Source organism: Physella acuta, unplaced genomic scaffold, assembly GCF_028476545.2.
Source record: "Physella acuta isolate Inbredline_101_S28 unplaced genomic scaffold, ASM2847654v3 ptg000145l, whole genome shotgun sequence".
In the NCBI taxonomy this organism is placed as follows: domain Eukaryota; kingdom Metazoa; phylum Mollusca; class Gastropoda; family Physidae; genus Physella; species Physella acuta.
In genome coordinates this window covers 254,385-274,121 of record NW_026731664.1, presented here as the reverse complement: position 1 = coordinate 274,121, position 19,737 = coordinate 254,385, and the positions used below count along the sequence as shown (strand labels likewise).

Here is a 19,737-nt window from a genome sequence, read left to right as displayed (position 1 = left end):
GCAGCCTAAGTGTGCATTCATACGTCAACAGATGGGGCAAGTCTTTGTGGATGCAGTACACACACTGAACTCTGAATACGACAAGGTATGTTTTATTCAGATGGCAAATGCATACATTTTTAGTATTTCAAAGCTGAATACAATAGGTTAAATGTTATTTTGGATTTTGAACACTTAACGGTAAATGGCAGTCTTTATTTCAGACATTTTTCTACCGTGGGGGGGGGGGGGGGGGGGGGGGCGCACTTAAAGCGCGGGCCGGACACTGGTTAAAATATATCTTTAAATATTAATTATCCATTTTGACTATTTCTTGGGGTGGAGGGTGGAAGTGGAGCGGTGGGCAGTGCCTCCTCAAGAGATACCTGAGATAATATCAGGTTTATGTTATTTCTGTTCCTTCCTGCTTATGAAAAACGTGTTTATAATTGTATAATGGAGATTATCTTTGGTTGTGATTAAACTTGCTCAAATGTTAATTATAATGTTTCAGATTTCACTGCAAATGGTCTTAAACAAAATAGGTGTCTCAAGCTTAGGAGCATATATAAGTATGTGATTTTTCTGATCAGCTTGGTGTCTCAATAAGGTTTAAATCTTTAATTATTTTAACTAAACATCTGTAGTTAAACTAACAATAATATAAAATACTAGAAACAAAAATATCAATGTTGAATCTTGTCATCAGGTCCAAAAGAAAACACACTCAAAAGGGACCCAGCTGTTGTCACAGTGGTCAATATGGGCTTCCCTATTGATGATGCTTTACTAAAGGCAGCTGAAATTAAAGAAGAAGGTAAGCCCTATATGGATCATAAAAGAGTGTTACCGCTCAGTAAATGTTATTGTAACAACCGGTTATGAGTAAATTTACAATAACAATATCTGGAAAAATTTCTAATTGATGTCGATTCAAATTTAACATCTAATTTTTTGTTCTAAAATGTCATATCAACATTATCGTACACATTTACCAATCTAGGAATGTGGGGTAGATGTGGGGTAGATGTTGCATGTTGATGTTTAATGGGTGATTTCTATTTTTACAAATAAATACCCTAACACTAAATGTATTTAGAAAAGATAATAAGTTAGCCATTATTTCTATGTAAGATGGGTCGGCTAAGCGTTGTTTATTGTATTTTTACCTCGCAAGTCTGTCAATTGATACAGGGTTAAATGGTGTTGTAAAACTAAACTGTACAAGACCTGCACATTTTAACTGAGGTGTCTTGTTTTTTTCGACTAAAAACACTGCAGTTCGTGTAACAATATAAAACGTACACAACACCGTTTCAAACCTTGATTTTATATATTAATATCATCCCGTTCACATATGAAGGGATGGCGTGGTCAGAACTATGACCAGCCGCTTTTGTGATTTAATGTACCAACCGAGTTGAGTGGACTCAGGGACTTACTACGGACTTGAACCCGCATTCAACTTTCCGGGTCAGCAGACTAGCTCTCCGCCACTAGGCCACACAGTCCCACAAATTTGTATTGATTTAATGGCTGATTTCTTTAAGTAAGAACCGTGTGTCTCTTATAGGTGTTTTTTCCCCAGAGAACTTACAAGTGATTCTTCACATCTACCTAATGCATCCGCTATTTACATGAATGAATAAGTAAATGAATCCTGGTTGCTAAAAATATTTCTAAGTTGTTACTTAGTTTAACACAACATTTCATATTTATGGGAATGTCTATGACTACATTAATTGTGTTGAAAGTTAACAGGATAATCCACTTTTAGGTGAAGAAACCTCTATTGGCCGCTTCTCTTATCTTGATAATACAGTGGTCCACTTGTTGACCTGAGTTAATTAGTAAAGTTAAAAACAATATCCGGATCTAATTTTAGACGAAACAAACATCTTTGTTTTCTTAAAAGCAATGTTAAGTCGCATATTAGGACACGCTTAAACGCCTGTCGTACAATCGGAATCTTTATTTAGACACATCTTATATTTTATAAGAATTCTATTTATAACAGTGACGTAGAAGTCGATAAGGCCTACAGTGTCGTGCTATCGTTTTCGCCTACTTAGAAGTTAAAACTGAAATAGCAACATACTAATAAAGATTACGTTATTAGAAATCTTTTTACAAGTCTACTAAAAGTGGGTTGGGTGACCTTTAAACTATTTTGGTGTTGACATTTATAATGTCTGTTGCCCTTTTAAATGCTTACAGCGATGTCGACAAACTTAATGATTATATAATCCTAGCTGATATACTTAAGTACTTTTCTGTGTCTGATTTTATAGCTGTTCTTTTGTCAGCCACTTTACTGTTTTCTTATTTTAACTGTAGTACGTGTAATGTTTCATGCTGAAATGTTCCATTGTCCCAGTTGTCTGTCATACGTCTCTCAGCTCATTCTTATTTTAGGATCTCTTATCTCATTTGTTTTTTTTTCTTTTAGGTTTTTTGTTTATTATTTAAGTTCCCTTATCTCATTTGTTTTTTTGTTAGGTTCCCTTATCTCATTTGTTTATTTTTTATGTTCCCTTATATCATTTGTTCATTTTTTTAGGTTTCCTTATTTCATTTGTTTATTTTTTAGGTTTCCTTATTTCATTTGTTCATTTTTTAGGTTCCCTTAGGGGTCATCCATAAATGACGTCACACTCGTAGGGGGGAGGGGAGGGGGGTCCGTAATTTTATGACGATGTGTGATGAGGGGGAGGGGGGGGGGGTTCAGATGTTGCGACGTCACATTTTTGCATTATAAAAAAGCAATGTTAGAAAACGAATTTTAGACGTTATTTCGCGTTTTAGATAACTGTTTTAATAAATTGTAATAGTTTAGACAAGATTTTGGTAAAAATATCGATGTTTAAAAAAAATCAACTGCAATTGAGAGGGGGGTTGTAGGTTGAGGTGTGACGTCATTTTAGGGGGAGGGGTCTGGCTTTTTGTGACGACGTGTGACGGAAGGGAGGGGGGAGGAGGTAAAAATCGTCAAAAAAAGCGTGACGTCATTTATGGATGACCCCTTATCTCATTTGTTCATTTTTAGGTTCCGTTATCTCAGCTGACACTCTGATCGATAAACTAGAAAATGATGAGCCACTCAGAATCATTATGGAACATTCAGAGACAAGGGAGACAAACTCTACCAACATCTCGGAGCTGTTAGGTAGGCCTACACGCTCATGAAGTAGCAATTTAGCAACACATTTCTAATCTTTTTTTTCTTAGAACACGTTACACATATTAGATTAGACAAATCTAAGTTATGCACTAATTTTAGTTGTGTAGTACTTCCTTAATGATAATTTCAAAGCCTTCAAAAGATAAAGTGATGTGGTCGGATAATCAGTTGTAGTTGAATTCTCGTAATGTTAATATTGTATTGTAATAATAGCTTCCCTCTAGGGCGTTCATAGGCAATATCCTGTTGGTATAAGCATTCCACTCCTAAAAAACAAGGAATACAATTATTTGTCCTTCTTCTTCGTCCGTAATTCTAGTGTTCGAAGGGATTTCCCCCAACACAATTAAGTATTATGTGTCATTTTTTATAGGCCGTTGACTCAGATTTCAACCTGCTTTTCTTTTTGTATTTGCTTTCATTGTTCTTAATCTTGTCAAACCAAGAACAAACTACAGCAGTTGTTTGATTTTGGAGCTGTCTCGCCTAGAATAGTGGTTGTCTAGAGAATAAAAAAAAAAACAAGATAATATATCCGTTTAAACCTGTTAATTAATAAAACTACTGAAGTTTGTTTTTCCTAAGATTTAACTTATGTAAAGAATGTTTGTTAGTAAAACGCTAAAATCCAATTACTGTCTCAGTTTTTCCGATTCATAATTGTTTAAAAATTATTTTATTTTTTAAAAAATAAATAGTTTATATATCTAAATTATGTTTTAATAGAGAAAACCCGAGTCGTTAAAGAACAGAACAACCAGCTACGTCAGCAGACAGTGTGTAAGATCTGTATGGACAAGGAGGTGGCTGTCGTCTTTCTGCCCTGTGGTCACCTATCGTCGTGTGCAGACTGCGCTTCGGCCATGAGAGATTGTCCAGTCTGCCGGGTCAACGTCAGAGGAATTGTCCGAGCGTTTATGGTGTGAGTCTAGCGACAATTGTATCATTGCAATAGATACAATCTGTGTTGTTTGTGTGTTGGAGATTATCCATTGTACAATCTGGGTAAATCTCTTTGAGTGAATACAATGTAGTATTATATAGAAATAAAAATGCTTGCGGTGAACTATCTGTGACTTTAGAGTTGAAATAGTAAGACATTCGTATATACCCACAAACATATATACGTATATGTAGTATATTGAGTGTTATCAGTGTAATATATTTGATGACGTTCTTTTGAATAAAAATAAAAGTGAATTCATTAAAGAAACTAAATGTGCCATTTTCCTTTTTTTCTTTTTCTTTCTTTTTCCTTTAAAATAAAACACTTGTTTCTTATTGATATTAGCTGTTGCATTATATTGTATTGTCTGTTAGATTGCCTTGCAAAGGTTGGCTTTAAAAATTGTCAATGTTTACATAATGAATGAATGATTCTGTGCCTTCGAACCCGGGTGTTTGTTTGTGTTTTTGACTGACTAAAATTCGCCCGATGGAGAGATATAGATCTACTGCATTTTTGAAACAATCGTATTTGACGAATATCTATCGACCCTTAAAAAAATAGAAAGTTGATTAGGTGCTGTGAAATACCACATGTTTTGCTTATTATTTTTTATCCCAGTTAAGTCATTTTGATTCTGAAAACGAATTTAAATAAATAAAACGTGAAATAATAGTTATTTTGTCTAAACAATACTTTGAGAAAGAGGATAATGTTAATTTTTTTCAATAAGTATCTGTGCTTCATAGCAGGTATATTTCGTGAATGCAAATAAGTAGTTCTACATTGTAATAATTCACGTGTAACCGACTAGTGTTTAATGCATTCATTTATTCGCATATCCATGCACATTAAATTAAGTAACTTGATTTTTTTTCTTTACAAATAAACAAAGCTGCTTAAAATTGATCATTCGATAGGTATTACTTCATGGAGAAGTGAAAAAAAAAAATTAATAGCAAAAAAAAAATATCAAACATTTTTTGTTTGCAATTAAGCCTACATAAAAACCTATTTAAAAAATTCATAATACACGTTTTAATAACAAGTTTTTATGTGGTAATGCACTAAAAAGTAGAAAATAAATTATACACTACTATTTAAATGACTATAAAGAAAAGCGTGGGTCACTTTAGTATCTATTGGATACCTTTACTAATATTTAGGAAGTGACCCACGCTTTTCTTTATAGTTAATTAAATAGTAGTGTATAATTTATTTTCTACTTTTTAGTGCATTATTACATAAAAGCTTTTTATTAAAACGCTTTTTTAATGAATTTTTCTCAGTTCATTAATTTTTCTTTAATTTACAATAGAATTGCATGACTAGAAACAATGCGCACCTAATGAACGTGATGCCGCGTGTCTAATAGTGCGGAATAGTTTGATGAGACACCCTACTAATTTGGACACATTTTTAATTAATGCATAAAAAAATAATTAGGCAACCAATTACGTCGAAATTGATGTCATGTTGCATTGTCTACATGTTTTGACCTACGTCCCAAAGTTGAAAAGAATCTGTCAGTTAGGTATGTCCGAAATTTCGCTCGGGCGTTTCGATCTGGACAGACAGACAGACTGCCGACAGAACGACAGTGAGTTAACTAAAAAGTTGTTAAAACATACAATTTTAATATAGGCACAATTGGAAGGGCATTTGATTACACATATGTTCACCAAAACATAACATACACATATATCTATTTAGTTATGCTTGTTTTTTCTAATGAAGTTTTAGTGGAAAAAGTTATACAAGTTATACTAAGCTGATAGTTAGCCGTTTCATGACTTAATATTACCGTACATTTAACCGTTTTAATGTAATATAGAGTGATCTTGTATGTCTATAGAGTATAATTAGCCTTTGGAAGTTAAAATTAATTATTCTTATATATATATATATATATATATATATATATATATATATATATATATATATATATATATATATATATATATATATATATATATAACCCAATTCTATAAACCCTGACGCGGAACCGCGCACAACTAAGTTGGAGACACGTAAACATGATATTATACTGACGAACATCTATTTTTAGATTTTTCTAATGCTGGGTTTTCCCGGAAGTATAATTCATATATAATTTGTGTAGCACCAACCTCAAATCTAAAAATATTTAACTGCCTTCAAAAGCTGATTGTTTTATCATATTCAATTAAAAAATTGCATTTACATTCAAAATAAAAAAAAAATAATTTAAAAACTGGTAATTTACCTCTACAAGCAAAATTTTTATGTGATTTTACATTTTTTATCAGCCTATTTTAAAATATATTTTAATACACATGCACGTCAGATACTAAAATGTCCTGCATTATACTATTTGTTAGTGTTTGTTTTTACGAATCATATATTGTGAAAACTATGTTCGCCAGTTCACAATTGATAAAAAATCTTTTAGTAACAAACAAGGGAGGCGAATAGGCATTTTGAAGAGATATAAATGAGTTTTCTTCCCTGGTAATGGGACGAAACATTTTATAGCCGAAACGTATCCCCTGCTTAGAAGCAAATTTAATTTAAATAGGTGAAAGTATTTATCAACATATACTAACGCATGCACAAACGCACTCATAAGTAATGGAACTTCATTCCGTGTAGATTGTAAAGAAGGCCGGATGGAGGGGGGGGGGGGGGGGTAAGCGATCTTTTATTCTACAACATCATTAACTCAAGTAGTTGAATCAACCCGCACACACACTCACACACACAGATAACACACACGTACAAAAAATATTGAAGAGGAAATTAAGACTAAAGGATACATACATTTAACTTAAAATTAAAACAGCTACTTCTTATCTTTTTTTCTAAAACTATTATCTCTTTATCAATAGTTCATGATAATTAGAATGGTCTCCCTTAGCCGCGAATTGACACTATTGTCAGCAAAAGGTTTTGCAATCAAAAGATTTTTAGAAAGAGGGAACGATAGTCTATGGGCACATTTTTTTTACCTACATTGCTTATTCGTCTAGAGGGAAAAGAGGTAATAAAAAGTTATAGCCATGTAACATGACAATGATTTCTATTATGGGATCCCCGTTTTTGTGACCAGAGTTTCTTCCAGGCATCTCTTCGGGGGGGGGGGGGGTCTTAGCCCCCCCCCCCCCCCCCCCCGGAAAATGTTTACCCCCCCCCCCCCCCCCGAACGAAATGAAATTTATATAATTTATATAGAAAATATATACTTTTCACTGTTCCCCCCCCCCCGAAGAAAGTTTACTGCCCCCCTGAAAATTTCAAGTGCCCCCCCCCCCCCCGGAGAAAAAAGTCTGGAAGAAACACTGTTTGTGACGGCGCCTGGGCCAAGTGTCAACAACTCGGCCTGTATGGGGGTGAGTTTTACTCGATTCGAGCCTGCTGGACTAAAGTGGTTGAGAAATGTGTCGACATTACTGATGTTCTTTTTTACGTCGGTGCTTGACAGGAGGGTTACGGGAAAAAAGGCACATGCACACACACACACGCACACACGCACACACCAACACACACACGCACCAGGCACCCACACAAGCACACCCACACACGCGCATCCAGACACACACGTAAACACGCTAAAAAGCACGCGCATATACACACACACACGCACACACTAACACACACACACGCACCCAGGCACCCACACAAGCACACCCACACTCGCGCATCCAGACACACACGTAAACACGCAAAAAAGCACGCTAATACACACACACACACACACACACCATATAAGCGAGACATTTGCCGCCTCCCCCTCTTCACTCCGAAACAATAGTTTCGGCCCCCATTTCCTACACCGGTTGTCACATTTCGCTGTCCAGTCTCCAGTAATTTCACCAATGTAAAAACATGTTTTAACCCCCACCCCCCCCTTTTTTTCCCCTAATCCGTCTCTGTAATCGAGAGCAAGTCGTCTTGGAAATTGTTCAGACCTCTGCCAGTCTTTCACACAACAGTGCACAACCATAGATTTCTTTTCGCGAAAATCCACCACCAAAAACTTAATAATTTTAACGACATAAATGATTGTATTTATAGTCGGATCTAAACCGCACCCCACCTACACACACACACACACACTTTCGTTGTTGGTTCAGCTTCACCATAGTTCCAACACTACCAAATACGCTTACCATTACAGTAGTTCCAACACTACCAACTCGGCTTACCATTACATTAGTTCCAACACTACCAACTAGGTTTACCATTACAGTAGTTCCAACACTACCAACTAGGCTTACCATTAGTTCCAACACTACCAACTAGGCTTACCATTACAGTAGTTCCAACACTACCAACTAGGCTTACCATTACAGTAGTTCCAACACTACCAACTAGGCTTACCATTACAGTAGTTCCAACACTAAAAAACTAGGCTTACCATTAGTTCCAACACTACCAACTAGGCTTACCATTAGTTCCAACACTACCAACTAGGCTTACCATTACAGTAGTTCCAACACTACCAAATAGGCTTACCATAGTTCCAACACTATCAACTAGGCTTACCATTAGTTCCAACACTAAACTAGGCTTACCATTACAATAGTTCCAACACTACCAACTAGGCTTACCATTACAGTAGTTCCAACACTACCAACTAGGCTTACCATTAGTTCCAACACTACCAACTCGGCTTACAATTACAGTAGTTCCAACACTACTAACTAGGCTTACCATTACAATAGTTCCAACACAACCAACTAGGCTTAAATGCAGGTTAGGTCGACCAAACACCTCAATGTATCACCCGCCAGTATCTTCTCCTAGTCCCGTAGTCTAGTTGTGTACGTTTTGGGCGTTATTCGTGTCCTTCTGATCGCCTTCCTCCAACCCCTACTGACAACAGATGTTTAATGAATTTAATTCACTTGGATAGTGTGTATGTCAGTCATTTTTTCGAGGGTAGTACGTCTACTCCCCCCTCCCCCTAAACTAAATAAAATTTAAAAAAATATTTTAATCGAAAATGTATACTTAAACTACTCTAAATATTGCCCCCTCCTCCGTCATACCAAGTTTCAAATGCCCCCTCTCCCACCTCCTTGTGAGCACGTCCACCCCCCCCCCCCCCTCCCCTATACTAAAATTAAAAAAAAATATTTTTATCGAAAATATATACTTAAACTACTCTAAATATTGCCCCCTCCTCCGTCATACCAAGTTTCAAAAGCCCCCCCCCCACCCCTTATCAAAATTTCTGAATAAAAAAACTCCACCTTGTGTTGTGCTTGTGGCAGATGTAAAAGAAACACCACCGATAACACATCCAAGTTTAAGGCCTGACACAACTGACACCACCTGGTCTTTCACTACAGGTGATATCTTACGCGTCATACTTCAGCTGCCGTAGATCCACATGACGTCAGTCTAACTCACTTAATTATAACCCTATCACATAGCGACAGTCAACCTTTATATCTTGTATTTATGTCCAGATGGTCTTACCTTAATCGCTTCATGATTAATGACCACCGTTTGATGTAAAGTTGATGAGAAACACAATGAAGCTATCACAACAAATCCGTGTTCTCCGTATTTGCATAATACAATGCAAGCGTCTCAAAAAAGGGTAGCGCTGCATTACCTCCCCTGGTCAAAATACCCCGAAGCGCCACCTTGTGACGCCTGTTTGTTTACATGCCCACCTGTGTTCGCCTCTATGACGTCACGTTCCGCCTTGCTGGCTCTGACCTAAAACGAAAGCACGTCTATATAATTATCTGTCAACCTAAAATCGCAGTTTTATTTTTCGGACGGTCCAGCATCTGACGGCATCTCGTTATCTTTCTAGGAGTTACTGGATCACCCACAGTCGCTTTACAATTAATCAAAGTTCTAGCAGGTAAGATGTATTTTTATGTCATAATTTTTTCCTTTTTCTTGTTGCGTAGCGATATTTAAAAAATCAAGTGTTTTCAATGTTTACCTGCTCCATAGTGCTTACCATATTAGGATAAAATCTTTTTAAACTGCGCAACTGGTGATTTTGTTAATCCCCTCCATACGATTTAGCTGTGGTGTCTCGCTTATATAGAGGCGTGGGTTAGCGTGTAGCACTTTTGTTGTGATTAACATTTGCCAACTTTCAATGATTAGATGTTGACACGGTGTTGAATACAACTCACCTACAGTCTGACATTATTCTCTTTGTACCGTATTCTAATATCATGTTAGATAAAAATGTTTAGGTAGTATTGGATTAATTGAGATATTTTAAAAATGTTATTTCTTTGTCTAATGCATCACATAATGTGAATACTGAATACCATATCTTGCCGCCCAGTGTATAGCGTAGTAGTATCTGAATAGTAATAATACGATGCTTTGAAATATATACATATTTATTTTACGCGGCAAAATCATATATTGTAAACAGTTTATCTTGTCATATATACCTATATAAAGCTCGACAGAAAAAGTCTCTTCCTTTTAGTTTTAAGGTGTCACAACTTTATACACAACTACAGTGGGGTAGTATTGTATAACTTTAGTTTTAAAAACACAATGGCCTTAACAAAAGGAAGTCAATCTAATATTCTTTAATGTTTACGAATTTACAACCTGTCAATGAAGTAGTATTTAAAGTATGATTGAGTTTTCTTCTGATTTTGAAGATTTATATCATGTTTGTTTTATAGTCGTAATGAAAATTCTTAAATTGTGATAAATCAATACAACTAAGTATGCTTAGTGCAGCATTGTGTTGATGATGTTAAATGAAGTATTATCTCAAAGTAAAGTAAAAGAAAAACTCCCTATTCGAATCTCGCGGTCCATGTGGAAGTAATTAAACTTCACCTCTTTCTGTGAACTCGGTTTATGAAGGGATAGTGTGGTCAGCACTATGCCCAGCCGTCTTTACTTTCAACGGCGTTCTACTGACTTAAATCTGGGTTCGAATTCGAGACTTTCAGGTTAGCAGTCTGTCGCTCTATCGCTAGGACACGCCATCCCCATTAAGTAAATTACTTATATATTGTTTCTTGACACAGCTTCGCCTACACGACTAAGATGGAACACGAAGACACGCCCCGTCGCCTGCTACCCACATCCACACGTGGCAGAAGTCGATCCTCGTCTGCTTCCTCTTCCAGGGGTCGTGGAGGTTCAGGTCGTTTTGACAAATTTAAAAGCGAGATGGTCAGTTTGACCCGCTCGGCTAAAAGATCGCCACCATCTTCTCCGGAGTATTCCTGTGCTCAAGCTTTAAAGTACAGGCGAACCGAAAGACAAGAATCTTCACATTCAACTAAATCCAAGCCCAGGTTTAAAACTGCGAGATCAACAGACGATCGCTATGTTGAATCAACGATTAGCGTTCGTGTAGCATCACTGTCCTCACGAGATAAGGTATTTCCCAAATCCACCTCAGAAAAACATACTTCTTCCAAAAGAGACAGTCGTAAGACTTCACCACGTAGCGTTGTTTTGAAAATCTCACCACCCAGCAGTTATGACTCGACGACTCCAGTAAGCAGACGTGAGGTAGTTAACTCAGACGACAGTCCACAGCGGATGGTCGTGAAGACCTCACGTAACCAACATCCATCTCCTGATGCTCGGGGGACTCACTCGCTGTCCAGACGTAGCAGCGGTTCTAGCGTGTCATCTTCATCTCGAAGTCTGCGAGGACAAGGCGAGCGATCACCTCGAAGATCTAGTTCAAGTTCTTGTGGCTGTGGGGAGGACAGTCCTCCTACTTCAGTCAACGGTCAATCTCGTTCCAGGTCATCCAATGAAAAGTCTTCTAACAGATACAGCGGTTATTATAGCCGGACAGGGAAATCTACTGAAAGTTATGAGCCTAGGAATGAATATGGAGATTGTTGTGAAGACACGCCCAAACGAGAAGGATTCAAATCACTGCCGACTTCAGCACATTCTTATGGTTCAGGTCATGGATCTTCGTACAGGGGAGACAAGAAACCAGTTTTTGAAGTAAAAGATCTAAGAAACAAAATCCGATCTGGATCTAGTTCATCAACCCGCACCCCTCAACCCAACTACACTTCTAAATCCACCGTCACCCCACAACCTACCTACACCCCTGATACCCACTTTATCCTGAATACGCCTAAATCTCTCCCCCTCACATTCAACAACAAGCCACCAAGAAATTCCTACCGAAGATCCGAGTCTTTTAGCCAGCTTTCCCAGCCTAAGAAACAATGGAGCAGGGATTTGGTGGCCCGGAGCCAAACCTACAGTCACAAGTTCATTGACTCCCATTGTCACATTGACTTTATCTACAAGCAGATGGGCCTGGACAGGGGCACAAGTTTCCCCAGCTTCAAGGCCATGGTGTCGGCATCAATGCCAGCCAACTATGAGGGCTGTGTGGCTGTCTTCTGTGACCCTAACACATTTGATGATCAATGTAAGTCATTGCGTTTTAGCACATTTATTAGTACATTAGCACTAATTAGATTTTAAGATGTAAGTCATTGTATTTTGGCACATTCATTAGAACATTAGCACTAATTAGATTTTAGATGTAAGTCATACATTTTGTGTCGGTCATACATTTTGGAACATTCATTAGTACATTAGTAATAATTAGATTTTACGATGTATATCATACATTTTGATACATTCATTAGAACATCAATAACTAGGTTTAATATGGCTCAACGCAATTTATTATAATTTCCTAAATAATGTAGCATAATGTAAGTCTACATTTTTAGAACATTATCAGTAATTAGATTCAAATTCAGCACAACACATTTTATTTTCTTATACTATCAATAGATCGATTTTCATTCAGCTCAACATAATTTGTAAATTTTCCATTTAATTTGTAATTTTTTATAACATAGTGCACCCCTTTTGACACACTAATTTAGAGATATCCGCATTGTGATATTTTATAAAAAAGTTTGAACATTTGTTTATTTTGTATGTGCGATTTCATAAATATGTTGCATCATGTACATAATATGTTAAGACACCTTACTTTACCAAGTAAATAGCATTAATAAATCTTCCATACAGTTCATCATATTTGGTTAACATTTTTAATTTTTTAAAACCCATTCCCCAAATACAGATCCTAGAGATACAGTATTGAAGTCAGTTGCAGGAACTGAGGGCATCTGGTTTGCTTTTGGCTGCCACCCAAAGAGTGCCACAGGTTTCACAGATAGCCACCTCAAAGGCTTGAAGAAAGTTTTGAAGCGCCCAAAAGTTGTGGCCCTTGGTGAAATTGGCCTGGATTACTCTGGAACATTCCACAGACATGCAGACGTCCAGAAACGTGTCCTTAGAGTTCAGCTGCAGTTGGCGCTAGATTTGGACCTGCCTTTGGTCATACACTGTCGTGATGCTGATGATGACTGTCTGGAGATAATGCAGGAGGTAATGTTTGGTTTATGTTTCATATACAGGGTTAAAGGTAGATGATTTATAACTCATTAGTAAATTTTATTATTTAAACGAAGGGTATGGTTATGGTTATATGACCAATAGGAACCATAGTTGATTGGCTCGTTATTTCTCGACAAATATTAATGGTTAAATTTAGGGCTATCTACATATACATTAGTTCATTGGTAAAAAGTATGTTATGATTGTTATATATTGTAAACATTAGGGTAAACATGTAGACCTTGGTTCATTAGTAGAAGACATTTTTTTACTGTTATACTGTTGTAATGTAAAAACAACACCTAGAGATCCATTTGGTAGATGAAGTAGATTTCATGTTTCATGACCTCGGTATATGAAGGGAAAGTGAGGTCAGCACTTTGACCATCCGCCTTTATTTATCCTAACATGAGTTTGGTACTCATTAGAGCTGGGTGGACTCATGAACGTTCTCCTAACTAGAACTTATTATCTTCAGATGGTACCACAAGACCACAGCATCCACCTCCATTGTTTCACCAGAGATGAGAAAACAGCCAGGCGCTGGCTGACCTCATTCACCAACCTGTACATTGGCCTGACCCCTGTCATCACCTACCAGTCAGCTGTAGAGCCCATGACGGTCGCTGCCAGAATTCCACTCAATCGTCTGCTACTGGAGACAGATGCACCTTACTTTGTACCTGGGGCCATTAGGGTAAGTTACCTTGTTCAATTAGTAGCTTAACTAATTAAGTTTTTTAAGGCTTATATTATGATGTTAAGGTTACTAGGAATATTCACTCTAGGGTTTAGATTTTAGTTTTTTTCTGTCATCCCTAGAGGGGTTAGGGGAACGGGGTTGAAACGTGACGATCAACCCACCGGAGCAAGTCTACGCCCCTGTTCACTAACTAATGAAAAAATACAATTTACCTAGAAAATACTATATTTTATGTATCGTCTCTCTATCTCTCTCCTCGAAATACCCTCCTCCTCATAGAGTAAAATGTGTGAAAGAAACTCGGCTTTTGATTATTGTCTTGACTAGGGCAAATGACAAGTCAATATTAGATTTGCCATTCTTACTAAGTAAATTATAATTAGCTTCGAGACTATCGGTCTAACAAATATTACAGTGTCTCAGTTCCTTTTAAACTCTTTATAATTATTACTTAGAGATTTATCCTGTATGTGTTGGTCCCTTAAAGTCTTTTAAAATGTTTATAATGTTTACTTAGAGATTTATTTAAACTGTTGTTGTTGATCCCTAACAGAGCAAGTTGAAAGTCTTTTAAAATGTTGATAATGTTTACTTAGAGATTTATTTAACCGGTTTGTGTTGATCCCTAACAGAGCAAGTTGAAAGTCTCCCACCCCGGCCTAGCCTTATACACAGCCGAGCGTATCGCAGAACTTCGTAATGTGTCTGTGGACACAGTACTTAAAGCCTGCAGACAGAACACACGTCTGGTGTACGGGATATAGAAGCTGAAATCTTGCACTTGTTCGCACAGAGGACTTTGTTGATACATTTTTTATTTACCATTAAACGTGGAACGATGTCATTGTTATTCGACGTGTAAGGCATGTAATATAATTAATATATTGTAAACATATTTTCCATTTTCTTTTAACTGTAAGTTTGTATTATTTTTAAAGTCTTTTAAGTAATGTTTATATTCCTTGCCCTTTATTTGACACGTTTTGTGATATTTTCAAGGGAAGTAATATTTGTTTTTAATATTTGTATTTAAATTTCATTATTATTCCCCTTGTGCAATATTTTAAAATGTCGAGGCTCAAATATGCGATTGAAAAAATAAACTTTGCTTTTTTTTTAATATTATTTCTCAGATTTAATTATTTTTACAACTTTATCACAGTGTTAACTTTCAGTGGTTGTAGCTTCATTAGTAGTTGAGGTACAATTTCATATCCTTGTTTGCGCATAATAATAACTAGATAGTTGAGTGAAATACTGGAAATAACACCTGAACTAAACACTAGAGCTAAACACTAGAGCTAAACACTTGAGCTAAACACTAGAGTTAAACACTTAAGCTAAACGGTTGATATAAAATAGTTTAGCTAAACACTGCAGCTAAATGCTAGAGCTAAATACTTGAGCCTTACACTGGAGCTAAACACTAGTTAAACACTGTAGCAGGCGGACATGCCTTCACGCAAGTCTCCGACTAGTATCTAGTAACGTTTTCCACTTGACTTGTCTGTCACACTAAAGACACAAAAATATCAACCTGAAGTCACAGTCAGTGAACCAAATCGTGATGAGTAGTTGCTCACCATTTACTTATATTGATCAGGTAATCTACTCACCCCAAACATAGACACACGTTTATCCCCTGCAAAATAAATCGCATCGTATTAAAGTATCAAAGCGTTGAGTTAAATATACAAGAAGCTGCAATAAAGCATAAGCTTAATGTAATTATCATGAGTGCGAAGTTAAAACACAGTATCCAGCACTTTGTGACAATAATGCCTTTTGACTTTGTAGCTATGCTGCTTGTTTTAATATATTAGTATTTTACATTGTGACTATGTTGCTAGTTTCAGTACACCAACACTTGACTTTTTAAACAATTTTGTTTATTTCAGTCCAGTCTTACGACTTTTTGACAATACCGCCCGTATCAGTACACAGGTACTTAACTTGGTGACAATGTTGCCCGTTTTAATAAACTACAACTTGACTAACAATTGTTGCTGCTAAAGTACTCCAGCCTATTTCATAAAGCAAACACCATCATTCCAGAAACTTTCTCTTCTTTTTGCAGCAGTCTGCTGTGGTTTACAATTGTTTTCTATTAGCGTCAAATGAGTCTAAGGATTTTTAACTATAAACATGCGGTGTGTGTACACTATTGGGCGTTCTATTTTCTATTTCTATGTGTTTGAGTTTGCGTTTTTTAAAGTTTGCGTTTGCGTTTGTATGCTTTTGTGTTTTCTTTTGCGATTGTATTTGTGTTAGAGTTTGCTTGTTGTGTTTGCGTTTACGTGTACGTTGTTTCCTTGAAAGTTTGCGTTGTGTTTGCGTTTTTGTTTGCGTTTGTTTGCATTTGTGTTTTCTTTTGTGTTTGTATTTGTGTTTGCATGTTTCGTTTTCATGTTGATCTCAGACAACCTATCTAACAGAAAAATATATATGGTCTTTAGGATAATTTTAGTCGATTTTAACATTCTTTAGTTTTGTGTAATAATGATTTGATAGCACTTTTTTTTTACATTTGTGGTGAGGTCATTTGTTCAGTGATAAATTGTCTGGGATATTTTGTCTCAGATAATTTGACAGGAGACCATATATATGTATATATATATATATATATATATATATATATATATATATATATATATATATATATATATATATATATTTATATATATATATATTTATATATATATGTATATATATATACAGAGAGAGAGAGAGAGATACCTCTGAACATATTTGACATTTGTACAATTTTGCTGTAGGCAGCAATATCAGTACCATTCCATCATTCAGATTTTTTCTTTCCATTCCTCAATAATTCATCAATAAAACAACACTCTCATTTATCACCACGATCATCTCCCTTGAGAATTGCATCACGACCAAAAACAATATGCTGAAATCCGGCCAAATTGAAGGCAATATCTAAGAATATCACGGGGAGATTAGATTGGAACCCCCCGGGGGTGTAGACATAATAGACGCTGTCAGGGGGCTTTCGATGGGAGCCGGCCGGTGAAATGGATGAAGACCGGACAGCTATCAATAGATAGCCGGTGCCCAGCCGGCTCAAGCGAATGTATGGGCGCGAGACCGTTGATCTAATAATAGATTAAGATGGCCGACCAAACGAGGCGTGAAGGACCCGGTCTGATCCGGTTTGGGTGTTTGCGCGCGTTAAACTAATGTTTACAGAGGTTTAGTTGAATGATGTAGGGTCTTATTTTGTAGAACCTTTATTTCAATATGTTCTTCAGATATTTAACTTGTATTTCCTCTTCTAAAGCGGCCACAGCCGTATTTGTCTGTCTACATAATTCGACATGAAATAAGTTAACTCACGCCCCATAGAATAATACTGTTTGTCTATTTTAACAAATTGAATGAAGTTCTCAATAACTTCAGCAGGTTGCAATGATGACTTGAATTATTTCTCGTGAAGTTCACGAGGAGCAAAAGACTGCAGCTAACTCTGTAAAATATTCGTTGTTTTCGAGTTCTCTCTTTAATTTAGCCCACGTGAAACCCGTAGATCTTGTCTTGACTTTACCAGCCTTAGTTACATTATTTAGTTGAAAAGCTTTACAAAAGTATCCAACTTTAAAAAAAATATTGCAAGTTGCAGCTTAATAAATGATTAAAGATACGAGTTTTATTCGTTATGTATGTCCGTGTGTCGAATTGCTCGTATCTAAAAAAGTAATCTCGTATGTTGGGGCATTAATATGTCAAGGTACCACTGAATTGTAACACTCAAGATGCAATCCTGTATCTGCGTGTGAATGTGTGTGCGTGTGTATGTGTAATGTGTGCATTTGTGTGTATATGTGGTGTGTGCGTGTGTGTATGTGTATGTGTGGTGTGTGCGGGTGTGTGCGTGTATGTGTGGTGTGTCTGTCTGTGTGTGTATGTGTGGTGTGTGTGTGAGTATGTGTGGTGTGTGTGTGTGCGAGCGTGTGCGTGTGTATATGTGTGGTGTATGTGGTGTGTGTGTGTATAGTGTCTAATCAAGCTAATGCAACCTTTAAGAGTGAGATACGCCGAAAGATCTGTATGAGATACATTTACACCGTGCAGAGATAAGGTGAGAGTGGCAACTGTGACACTGACACATGTCACAGGCCGATCGAGATCCTGACACTCTAGCTTGTACCAGCCGTGTGGAGATGATGCGCCTAGTTCGTTTTACAGATTTTTTCTAAGAGATTGTCCATCTATTTGTGTAGTCTCACACGTTTGGTCTACAGTTTTTTTTTGTTTGAGATTGTCCTTCATGTTGTGTAGTCTCACAAGTTTGGTCTACAGCTTTTTTTTTGTTTGAGATTGCCCATCGTGTTGTATAATCTCACAAGTTTGGTCTACAGATGTTTGTTTGAGATTGTTCATCTATTTATGTAGTCTCGGAGTAAATGTAATAATGAGAAAATTATCTGTTATCAACAGAAGTTGAATTTGCTGTCATTAGAGCCAGTGTTTCTTCCATACTTTTTTCTCCGGGGGGGGGGGGGGGGGGGTAGACTTTCTTCGGGGGGGGGGGGAGGGGGCGGACACTGTTAAAAGTATATATTTTCTATATAAATGATATAAATTTCATTTCGTTCAGGGGGGGGGGGGGGCGTTTAAAATTTTTTCGGGGGGGCTTGCCCCCCCCCTTCCCGAAGAGATGCCTGTAAGAAACTCTGATAGAGCGAACATTACGGGAAGAATTTGAAATGCACGACGTTACTGGTTAAAGATTTCAGTAAATATTTTCTAAACATTCTCCTTTATATTATTCATGTGTGGTCCCTGGGAAGCCAAGTACTCCAGCCACTGAACTCTGTTTTTTGGGTATATCGCCTTATACAGATATATATATATATATACATATATATATATATATATATATATATATATATATATATATATATATATATATATATATATATATATATATATATATATATACATATATATATACATATATATATATATATATACATATATATATATATATATATATATATATATATATATATATATATACGCTGCCTTCTCTCTCGCAGTTTCTTCCAGACTTTTTTCTCCGACCCCCCCCCCCCCCCCCCCCCCCCCGAAGAGATGCCTGGAAGAAACACTGCTGCTCTCTCGTTGTTTGGACCTACCACTAAGTAAAAAGACAAAACGAGCTACAAAAAAGTATGGTTTAAGAGGTGATTAATGTTTTAAGCAATACATTTTGCTTTTTTATGTGTAGTTGGGTGTACTGTGCGTTAGTGCGCTTTCATTAAGCTTAACAAGTTATTTAAGAGGTAATTTGCATTCTAGGGTTTCAACATTCATGTGAGTAATCAACATTTTAATTATTTATTTTTTTATTAAAAAGACTAGGCATATTTTAATTCTCGTTGAGCATATTATAAATGCTGGAAAATGATCCAACCATTCCGACAACTGTCAAGACTTCGTAACAGGAACACATGGACACTACTGACTAGCTAGCTAACAAAAAAAAATTATGTGTGACTTTCAACATTTACAATAAAGCCAAGG

At 36.6% G+C, this 19,737-nt stretch overlaps 1 protein-coding gene across 1 annotated transcript; it reads left to right on the top strand.

The window, feature by feature from the left end:
- Window positions 1–10: 10 nt before the first annotated feature.
- On the top strand, window positions 11–14,957 carry LOC131935458 (uncharacterized). The gene is made up of 9 exons (XM_059291851.1): window positions 11–85; window positions 494–551; window positions 689–796; window positions 3,026–3,145; window positions 3,887–4,082; window positions 11,117–12,501; window positions 13,174–13,481; window positions 13,969–14,187; window positions 14,826–14,957. The coding sequence occupies exons 1-9, from the start codon at window positions 32–34 to the stop codon at window positions 14,955–14,957; spliced, it is 2,580 nt and encodes an 859-aa protein (XP_059147834.1). The 5' UTR covers window positions 11–31.
- Window positions 14,958–19,737: the final 4,780 nt, after the last annotated feature.

What these genes read in the sequence shown, in the direction of transcription:
- LOC131935458 (XM_059291851.1), top strand. Translation starts at nt 32, where the DNA reads ATGGGGCAAGTCTTTGTGGATGCAGTACACACACTGAACTCTGAATAC. An exon ending in TGAACTCTGAATACGACAAG is followed by an intron (nt 86 to 493) that starts GTATGTTTTATT and finishes ATAATGTTTCAG; the next exon opens with ATTTCACTGCAAATGGTCTT. An exon ending in GTCTGGAGATAATGCAGGAG is followed by an intron (nt 13,482 to 13,968) that starts GTAATGTTTGGT and finishes TATTATCTTCAG; the next exon opens with ATGGTACCACAAGACCACAG.